Source organism: Rana temporaria, chromosome 8, assembly GCF_905171775.1.
Source record: "Rana temporaria chromosome 8, aRanTem1.1, whole genome shotgun sequence".
Taxonomy (NCBI): Eukaryota; Metazoa; Chordata; class Amphibia; order Anura; family Ranidae; genus Rana; species Rana temporaria.
The window spans coordinates 118,064,754-118,075,549 of NC_053496.1; the positions used below are offsets into that span (position 1 = coordinate 118,064,754).

The 10,796-nt window shown below is 39.9% G+C and overlaps 1 protein-coding gene across 2 annotated transcripts; it reads left to right on the forward strand.

Moving 5' to 3' along the window:
- The first annotated feature begins 643 nt into the window (after positions 1–643).
- LOC120909009 lies at positions 644–10,464 on the forward strand. 2 transcript variants are annotated; one of them, XM_040320584.1, is made up of 4 exons: positions 644–798; positions 3,865–3,918; positions 4,357–4,410; positions 10,269–10,464. In XM_040320584.1, the coding sequence occupies exons 1-4, from the start codon at positions 733–735 to the stop codon at positions 10,404–10,406; spliced, it is 312 nt and encodes a 103-aa protein (XP_040176518.1). In that variant the 5' UTR covers positions 644–732; the 3' UTR covers positions 10,407–10,464. The 2 variants fall into 2 exon arrangements, with proteins under 2 accessions (XP_040176518.1, XP_040176519.1); XM_040320585.1 differs by lacking the exon at positions 4,357–4,410.
- Positions 10,465–10,796: the final 332 nt, after the last annotated feature.

Sequence of the window (10,796 nt, forward strand, 5' to 3'; positions counted from 1 at the left end):
GGGTGATGATGGTTGTAGTGGGTGATGGTGTCAGGAGGTGATGGTGGCAGGGGTCTTTAGAATCCCCTCACTTTCTGTGGTGGTTATAGAACAGAAGTGAAGGGGAAATCTCTCCAGTTGGACAAGGGTGAAAAAAAAAAACTGATGGACTAAATAATCCGCCCTTATTATAACAGAAATATGTTTTTTTACACTTAATATATACCTTAAATCACATTGCTATTTGCGCAGTGTACTTGTTTGTAGCCTAAATACCGAAATGTGCGCTTAAAGATGTAGTTTTGTAACTTTTGTAAACTGCCAGTAAAAACTTGGCTGCGCCAGTAAATTTTTGGTGTCCTGCCAGTAAATTTCAATCTGGTAGGTTGGCAACACTGTTATCTACTATCTAACGATATATTAATTCAGTCATAGTATCAGCTATGGAATTCTTGACCTAGTGTTCAATAAGAGAGTCATCTATAACTCATGTAAGATTTGTAAGATTTGGGTGTAATTGGTAGCTAAATGATAGACCAAGGAGGCAACACCCCTTCCTTCCTGGTTTGGTAAATATCAAACTGGTTTTTCAAGAGATTCACCCCCCCCCCCCTTTACAAGCAGGAAACAACTTGGGTATAAAAGCATCAGGTTCAATGCCTTCATAACAGAACTTGCTATTCCTTTGAGTTAACTTTGAACTTACTTGCTAACACCAGCCAACAACAATGTCTTCAACTAAAGGTGGATCTCATGGACATCATGAACAACATGAACAACATCAGCATCAAAAACATCATGATCAGAAGTGCCAGGACCGTAAGTAGCTTTTTATATTTATAAAACCCTTCAAAAAGTGGAAAAATTTACGATTGGCCTTACACTGTTTTGGTGTCTACGACATGATGTGTTCATTTAAATCCAGAAGTCCCATGCCAAATTAAAAATACAACATAACTCTAATTCCGCATACACACGATCGGTTCGTCTGATGAAAACGATCTGATGGACCGTTTTCATCAGATGAACAGATCGTGTGTGGGCCCCATCGTTTTTTTTCCCATCGGTGAAAAAACATAGAACCTGTTTTAAAAATATCTGATGGTTAAAAAACCGATAGAAAAAAACGATCGTCGGATCCTTTGAGGCCCTTCGCAATGCCCTGTATAGAGGTTCGGGGGGTTCTCCAGTAGTTTTGACAACGGCTATGAAAGCGATTTTAAAGGCATGGTACCTGGTAGTGATCAAACCCAACTTGGTGAAGGCCAGATGGTCCCCCAATACACCACTCTGGTGTAACCCCAGGCTGCGGGAGTTCCACTCTCTGCAGGACCCGGGTTTGTGGGCCGGCAGGGGCATCAAGTATCTAGGGGACATATGTGACGAGTTGGGACTATTTACATTTGACAGGCTTAAAAACAAATTTCAGCTTCCGAACTCCTTCTTCTTTAGGTTCCTGCAGCTCCGCCACGCCTTTAATTCGCAGTTCAGGTCACCCCAGCTTCGGCTGGAACTAGATGGCCTGGAGATTCTCCTGGCTGAGGTCGATCTCTCCAAGCCACTATCCCAGGTTTACCGTGCACTCCTGCCATCCATTCAGGTAGGATTGGATGGTCTACGTGGTTTGTGGCGGGCGGAGGTGGGGGAGCTGGATGGAGAGGATTGGGAGGATATGTGGGACTACCCATTCCAGCAGCTGGTTGCCACTAGGGACAAATTGATCCAATTCAAGATCCTCCACAGGATCTACTATACGCCCCAACGTCTGCATCGCATATACCCGACCCTGTGGGCCAGCTGCTGGAGATGCTCTGGTACCCCAGCAGACTTTGTACACATATTTTGGGATTGCCCTCAGATTAAGGACTATTGGGGGGAAGTGACTCACTTTATTCATGTCCTCACTACCATCCCTATTCCCCTAACACTTAGTGTCTGCATCCTCGGCCTGGTTGAGCAATTGGCACTTGCCAAAGCAACACGCACTCTCATAGGTATCCTTCTTTTTTACGCAAGGAAAGCCATAGTCTTAAAGTGGAAGTCAGCCGCCCCCCCCCCACATTGAACGCATGGAAGCAGATGGTTAATGCAACTATACCCCTATACAAAGCGACGTATCTGTCTTGGGGATGCCCCAAAAAATACGACAAAGTCTGGCACCTGTGGACGGACTCGGAATCCACAACAGACTATCAGCCCCCTGGGGAGTAGCTCGAAAAGACTGCTTTGGTAACCACTTGTGACACTTAGAGTTGAGACCCATATTCTGATCTAGTAACAGGAGGTGAAGCATAGATAATGTGAGGACCATACTTACTCCCAAGGGCCCCTGTAGCTTTCAATGCAGTTATTGAAGATTGGGAAGAGGTTCTGCAAGACGCAATGACTCCTTCTGTTTTCCGGTTATGTGCAACCCGAGAGGTGTTTAGGTAATGTTTAGCTAGACATGCCTAGAGTTATGGTGTGAGGTTAACTGTTCTGTCTGTTCTTTTATATTGTTGCTTTTTATGCACGTTGCTACGTGCAATGATTGGCCGGGGTATGCCCCTATGGCCTTGTTTTGTATTTCAACAACATTGAAAATACCTTAATAAAAACAATTATAAAAAAAAAAAAGAAAAAAACGATCGTCTGTGGGGAAATCCATTGGTTAAAAATTAACGCATGCTCAGAATCAAGTCGACGCATGCTTGGAAGCATTGAACTTAATTTTTCTCAGGGCGTTGTTGTGTTTTACGTCACCGCGTTCTGACACGATCGTTTTTTTAACTGATGGTGTGTAGGCAAGACTGATGAAAGTCAGCTTCATCGGTTATCTGATGAAAAAATCCATCAGACCGTTTTCATCGGATGAACCGATCGTGTGTACAAGGCATAAGGATTTTTTAATATAAGGCCTCGTACACACAACCGCTTTCCTCGACAGAATCCATCAAGAAACTTGGTGGCAGAGCTTTTTTGCCGAGGAAAACGGTCATGTGTATGTTTTTCATCTGGGAAACTGTCGAGGAACTCGACGAGAAAAAAAGACAAGTTCTCTTTTTCCTCGACGGGAGTCTCAACTTCCTCATCGTGTTCCACGTCGGGCTGGTTTTCGATGAGAAACACGTTCGTGTGTATGCTAAGAAACCCGCGCATGCTCAGAATAAAGTATAAGACGGGAGCGCACCTTCGGTAAAAGTATCGTTTGTAATGGAGATAGCACATTTGTCACGCTGTAACAGCCTGAAAAGTGCAAATTTTCTCTCACCAAACTTTTACTTAACACGCAGTAATATGAGATTAGCAAAAACAGCCCCAAGGGTTGTGCCAGTGGAATCGAACTTCCCCTGCCGTTGTATGTGTTGTACGTCACCGCGTTTGAGAACGAGGAGATTTGGTCTTGACAGTGTGTATGCAAAGAAAGCTTGTCAAGTTTCTCCACAAGCCTGACACGGAACTGGTAGAGGAAAACGATGTTTCATTTACGACGAGTTCCTCAGTCGTGTGTACAAGGCCTAAGAGATAACTTGATAAGAACTTGTAAAGAAATCTAAATCAATATGCCTGTTTCATAGAAACCATGCTTCAACATGTTCAGCTATTTTATGTAAGAATACATTTTAATCGATCACCAGTAGCAAGCACATTATAGGTTTTCAGTGCTGTCTAGAGTCTAGTGTCTTTTGCATTTGTTTGTGTCATACAAATATGCTGCTGTAAGTCTAATTATCAGACATCAAAGATATATAAATATTTGCTACTAGACACTTTTATCAAATTCAGCTTTTAGTGTTTTCTTTTTGAATTGTTCTTTAGACCTTTATATATTATCATTAACAGTAGTGATCTAATGCCTAAAATACATATGGCTTCATAAATAATGACCCTACCTTTCCTTTTCAGCATGCAAACCAGTGCAGCAATGTCAGGACCAAAAACCAAAGTGTCCTAAGCCTGGTGAGTTAGTAAACAGCAAAAATAATTTACATATGTAATTTTTATGTATTCAGCTGGAATATATTGTCATTATGTTTTTATTTTTTATCGAAACAATTATGTTGTACACATCAGTGATAATTAATTTTCACTTTACTTAGGTCAACTTTTGAGATCGGTCAATTCTTACCTATTGTTAAAGTATTACTAAAAGCATAACATTTTTAGATATGGACATAGTGGTGGGGGGTTAAGATCCCTTTCAGGTTTTTATTACTATGTGTGTCCTCATTAGCGAGATTCATTCTCTCTAATTATCCTGATCATCATTCTCATCGGGATTAAATGTGAGGGTAGATCCAAAAATTTTTAATTTCCACCAAAACAAGAAAAGAGGGAAAATATTTCAATTGGGACGCTTTTTCCGTACCATCTAATGTCCCTACTTTTCCTTTTCAGAATGCAAGCCAGTGCAGCAATGTCAGGACCAAAAACCAAAGTGTCCTAAGCCTGGTGAGTCAGTAAACATCAAAAATCATTTACAAATGTAATATTTGCCATTATATTTTTGTGAAAATAATTATGTAGTACACATCAGTAGTAAATGAATTTCATTATATAATTCAAAAGAGTGCAGCTCTACAATAATAGCTCATATAATAATAAAGAAAGAGGTACATGAAGTAAAAAAGTGAAGAAAATAAATCAAACCCCAAAAAGGTATATGAATTCGTGAAAAATTCAAAAGTGATATCAGAATAGAAAAAACGTGTGCAGAGTCCCATCCAAATAATAACACAGAAAGTCCATTTGAAGGTTTATCTTTCAAGATGTTGTAAAAGGAAGTTCCACAAAGTTGAATGGTGTCACCAACCTTCCCAAACAATTTGTGTTATAGCAAAACACCCAGTGATGTGGTAGCCTGCTTACCAGAGAGCCACAACTGCAAATCACAGACTCGCCAAGCCTAGGGATAATGGTCTCCCCACAGACCAGTCAGGATACAACCGCCAATATTCCAAAGATAATGTAATTTGGAGTTGTAGCAGCCAGTTCCCTTTGATGAATGTATAGGCAACCTTTAGGTCCAAATACCTATAATTGTTGACTGGTTAGCTCTTGGGCTTGCTCCTTAATCTGACCATGCATCTGTATAATCCGAGCTATGGGCTGGGTAACATCGAGCCTTTGACTCCCAATTAACACGGCCTTAGGGCCCTTTTTTTATAAAATAAATTTCATTGCATTAAGGGCAACTTATACAGCGGGTAAAATAAGTATTGAACAAGTTTCTAGGTAAATATATTTCTAAAGATGCTATTGACATAAAATGTTCACCACGTGTCGGTAACAACCCATGCAATCCCTACATAAAAAGAAACCAAAACAAATAAGTTCAAAAATTATGTTATGTGTAATAAAATGGAATGAGTCGAAAAATGATCAAACACATGAAGAAAGGGAGGTGCAAAAAGACATGGAAAGCCAAGACACCAGCTAAAATCTATTAGTAATTAGAAAGCACTCCCGCCCCTTATCAGTGCAAATTAATATCAGCTGGTTCAGTCTCAACTGATAGCCTAAAACTAAGGTGTCTCATTACTAAGGTGTCCATTGAGCACTGTTGGGGCCATTATCCAAAAAAGGAAAGAACATAATTTTACCATAAACCGGCCACGACCAGGTGCTCCTCGCGACTGTTCTGGCAGAGGAGTGAAAAGAATTATCAGAAGAGTTATCCAAGAGCCACAGGCCACTTGTGGAGATCTTCAGAAAGACCTAAAATTAGCAGATACAATTGTTTCAAAGAAAACAATAAGTAATGCACTCAACGCCATGGCCTGTATGCATGCTCATTACTCAAGACTCTATTGCAGAAGAAAAAACATGTTGAAGCTTGTTTAAAGTTTGCTGCACAACATTTTTGACAAAACTCTGAAATTCTGGGAGAATATAATCTGGTTAGATGAGACCAAAATTGAACTCTTTGGATGCCATAATACACAACATGTTTGGAGGTCAAATGGCACTGCACATCACCCCAAAACCACCATAACAACAGTGAAGCTTGTAGGTGAGAACATCATGGTGTGGCGCTGTTGTTCAGTATACGGTACTGGCACACTTCATGTCATGGAAGGATGAATGGAAAAATGTACCAAGACATTCTTAATAAAAATCTGCTGCCATCTACCAGGATGATGAAGATGAAACGAGGGTGGACATTTCAGCCAGACAAGGATCCCAAACACAAAGCCAAGGAAACTCTCAATTGGTTTCAAAGAAAGAAAAATAAAGCTGCTAGAATGGCCGAGCCAATCACCTGACTTGAATCCAATAGAAAATCTATGGAAAGAACTAAAAATCAGAGGTTGGAGAAGAGGCCCAATGAACCTTCAAGATTTGAAGAATGTTTGTGTGGAAGAATGGGCCAAAATCACACCTGAGTAATGCATGCAACTAGTTTCTCCATACAGGAGGCGTCTTGAAGCTGTAATTACCAACAAAGGATTTTGTACGAAGTATTAAATACATTTCAGTAGCGTGTTCAAAAAATTTCCCATGCGTCATTCCATTTTATTACACATAACTTAATTTCTGAACTTAGTTGTTTTCTTTGTATGTATGGATTGCATGGACTGTTACTGACATGTGGTGGAAATTTCATGTCAATAGCACCTTTAGAAATATATTAATCTAGAAAAATTGTGACATGTTTAATACTTATTTTACCCAGTGTATATGGAAGCGGCCATTGCTTACTTATTGTTAAGGTATTACTAAGGGCAAAACATTTTTAGATTTGAATACAGTGGTGAGAAGTTAAAACCTCTGTCTGTTTTTTTATTACTGTCTGTGATCTCATTAGCGAGATTCTCTCTTTCTAATTATCCTGATCACCATTGAGTCAATGCTGCCTCTGCAAACACAGCCGACATTGATATTTCTTATCTTGGTGTTACATACACACTTGTTTGAGATTCTTCCAAATGTATTATTAGTATGTAGAAACAGCCCTGTGGAAGGGGAGACTTTGTCCCCCTGCAACGCAATAGCTTGATTACTTGTTGCTACTCTCATAAAACAATTACAAAATCACCCTCCTGCTTGCATTCACTGGATATTGGGCACTCCTTTTTACCTACCTTTAGAAATACATTTAAATTTTACAATTTAATTTATTTATTTATTTTTATTTGAAAAAAAAAACTTTATTGAGAGAAGGTAAATTGTACAATAATCACATACAAAAAATGGAAAGGGGATGAAGTCATGGGGAAAACAGTTCTACAGATTGACTGCAAGTAGAAAATGACACGACTTTAGGCATCAATGATCGTATTATATCATATAGCGAGATTTAATACACATATTTGCATTGCAATGTGAAGGGAAAAAATAATATCCTAGGCAAACATATAGAAGAGAGGTAAAAGATCTTGGTATACATACCACTACAGTTGTACTGAGTGTAACAAAGTTTAGATGCTCAGGTACAAGTCTCACCATCCACTAACCACCTATCCCACACATTGGAATATTTAAGTGGACAGCCTCAATGGGCCAGATTCTCGTAGATTGGCGTATCTTTGCGCGGGCGTAACGTATCCGATTTACGTTACGCCTCCGCAACTTAGACGGGCAAGAGCTGTATTCTCAAAGCACTTGCTCCGTAAGTTGCGGCGGCGTAGCGTAAATAGGCCAGCATAAGCCCACCTAATTCAAATTTGGAACAGGGGGGCGTGTTTTATGTAAATACCTTGTGACCCGACGTGATTGACGTTTTTCATGAACGGCGCATGCGCCGTCCATGGAATATCCCAGTGTGTATTGCTCCAAAGTACGCCGCAAGGACGTATTGGTTTCAAAGTGAACGTAAATGACGTCCAGCCCCATTCACGGACATCTTACGCAAACAAGGTAAAATATTCAAAATTAGACGCGGGAACGACGTCCATACTTAACATTGGTACGCCGCATGTACGACACCATATAGCAGGGGTAACTTTACGCCGGGAAAAGCCTAATGTAAACGGCATATCTGTACTGCGTCGGCCAGGTGTACGTTCGTGAATTTGCATATCTAGCTGATTTACATATTTCTAGGCGTAAATCAGGCTACACACCCCTAGCGGCCAGCGTAAATATGCAGTTAAGATCCGACGGTGTAACAGACTTACGCCGGTCGGATCTAATAGAAATCTATGCATAGCTGATTCTAAGAATCAGGCGCATAGATACGACCAGCCAGACTCAGAGATACGGCGGCGTATCTGGAGATACGCCGTTGTATCTCTTTTGAGAATCTGGCCCTATGTCTATAAATCAATTTTTTTTCCACCTCTGGATTGTGGGTGGTATTGCCTGCATCCAGTTCCAAGCCACTGTTGATGGCAACATGCTTAATTTTTGAACCAAAGACTGCACATATATTTTTCCTTTTTTTTTATGTCATATTGATGAATTTATTCTGATTGATCTTTGCATAATGAGTTTCTTACATGAATTCAGGCACAAGTTGATTTATGATTTATGTATCAATAAGTGACATGGCACCTTAGCACTTTATTCCACATAATTTAAGTAGGAAGAGCTGCAGAATATTACTAAAGTTTGGTATCAGCATGGAGCCTGTACCTTTTAAAAACAAGTTAGCAATGACCACTACCATAATTCTCACATTTTCAGGTCCTAGCAAAACATTACGAAAGCTTTATCAAGCTTTTACTCCAATCTGGGACTCTGAGATTTATTCTCACTCCCTGTCCTTCTGACAACCATTTACCAGAAGGACACGAGGAGAAAGTTGGGGCAGCAACACAGACAGAAATACATTTTTTTTTTTCGGTAGAGTAGGGGAAAACAATTTTTACCTGTCTGTATCTCTTTTGCAGATTTTCCCTGCAGCATTTTTTTTAAATCCATTGTGTATGGACCCCTATACTGCATAAAGCCCAACTCCAGGAAAATTGAAAATTAGCCCTTGCAACGGAGCTGCGCCCCCACTGCAAGAGAAAATTGCTTGTTTAGTCTAGGGGAGAGGAGAAACACTTTTACTCACCTGATCCTACAGGCTCCAGCATCGGTGTCAATGTCCAATGCAAAGCTGTACACCCTGCATTGGTTTTAATGACATCAGGACCCTGGACTGCTAGAGCATTGGGGAGAAGATGCTGCAAGGTCTAGTTAGCAGCAGAGAGGAGTGAAGGAGCAGGAGAGTAAATATTATTCCATTGTTCCCCTAGACCTAGATAAGCAATTAACCCTTGCAGTGCAGGTACAGCCCTACTTCAAAGGATTATTTTTTAGTTACCGCTTCCAGTCCAGGCCAATCAGTATGTTTTGGCAGGAAAATTACTTGAAACCCCCAAACATTGTATATATATTTTTTTTAAGCAGAGGCCATGGAGAATAAAGTGTTTGTTGTTACAATTTTTTTATGTCGCGCAATATTTGCGCAGCAGTTTATCAAATGGAAATCTTCGGGAAAAAATACACTTTCATGCGTTTTAGTGAACACAAACAATATGATACCCAATTTTTGGTAAAACATAAAAGATGATATTACGTTGGGTAAATAGATACCGAACATGTCATGCTATAAAATTGTGTATGCCTGTGGAACAGCATTAAACTAGGGTACCTAAATATATCCATAGGCCCTTTTTTTTAGACCTTTACAGCTTACCAGTTTAGAGTTACACAAGAGGCCTGGTGTTAGAATTTTTGCTCTTGCTCTGACATTTGCGGCAGTATCTTACATGTGTGGTGTGATCACCTTTTACATATGCATGTGGGACCGACATGCACGTTCGCATACGTGTGTGAGCACAGGGGGGTGCATTATTTTATTAATGAATCTGGTATCTGTAAAAGTAATCCAGTGACTCTACAGCCGCTCAGATCACTTTTACATAAAACAATATCACCAGCGGAAAAAAACGATACCTGTATCATGGTTGTAATGTCCACCATGGTCCCAGTATAACCACTGCAACCTTAAGCCATTTATAAATGGCCTAAGAACAGAAAGTGGTTAATATTATAGGGCCATTTGTTCGAGATTGCATACAGCCGTTTCAGGTTTGTTGGCCATCATCAGTTCAATTTATGAAAACCATGGCTTCTGTGATTCAGAGCTTGAGGATCAAGAAGAAGAAGTAGTGGTTGTATTGGGGTATATTTAGTGATGCCATACTAATTTATTGTTTAGAGGCTGACAACAGACACCATTTAGTACCTATATAATTAGTGACTACTGAATACCAGGTTTCTCTCAATGCAGAAAGTGTATATATTTTATAAAGTCAGTTAAGAAAACAAATGTATAACATGTATTCATATTATGTTTTTTTTTTTTTTTTGCACAGATCCTTGCCTCCCCTGCCCTCCTGAGCCATGCCAGACCCAACAAAAAGGATGTAAAAAATAAAACCATTGTAAAAGACTCAAATGAAGCAATACCAAGCAAACAAATGATTCAAAATGTTATGTTGTCTGTGTATTGATGTTCTGTGTAAATCTGCATATTCAATAAACTTGGTAAAAACAACAACAACAAAAAAAGCTTTTGGAAATCCTTTCCTGACATTTTCAATGTTATGCCCAAAGGGTTGATGTGATGAAAAGAATAAACAGACATATGTGAAATTTGGGATGAATAAAAAGTGCCACTAGTTTCCTATTATTGTTCACAGGGCCACAATTAGGAATCATAGGGCCCTATACAGTCTGACTGACAGACTATCTTACCCAGTGTCTCCCCATGCACCCCCCCCCCTATTGCCCCACACTCTGCACCCTCTGCATTGGCTTTCCTTAGCTATGTTAATTAAATTCCTGTTTACAGTATACGATAATGTGATCAGGCTCACCTGATCTAGTGGAAAAATGTGTAA

Excerpts from the sequence above, each read along its gene's own strand:
- LOC120909009 (XM_040320584.1), top strand. The coding sequence starts at position 733 with ATGGACATCATGAACAACATGAACAACATCAGCATCAAAAACATCATG. Across the intron at positions 799-3,864 it reads TGATCAGAAGTGCCAGGACC|CATGCAAACCAGTGCAGCAA; the intron begins GTAAGTAGCTTT and ends TTTCCTTTTCAG. Across the intron at positions 4,411-10,268 it reads ACCAAAGTGTCCTAAGCCTG|ATCCTTGCCTCCCCTGCCCT; the intron begins GTGAGTCAGTAA and ends TTTTTTGCACAG.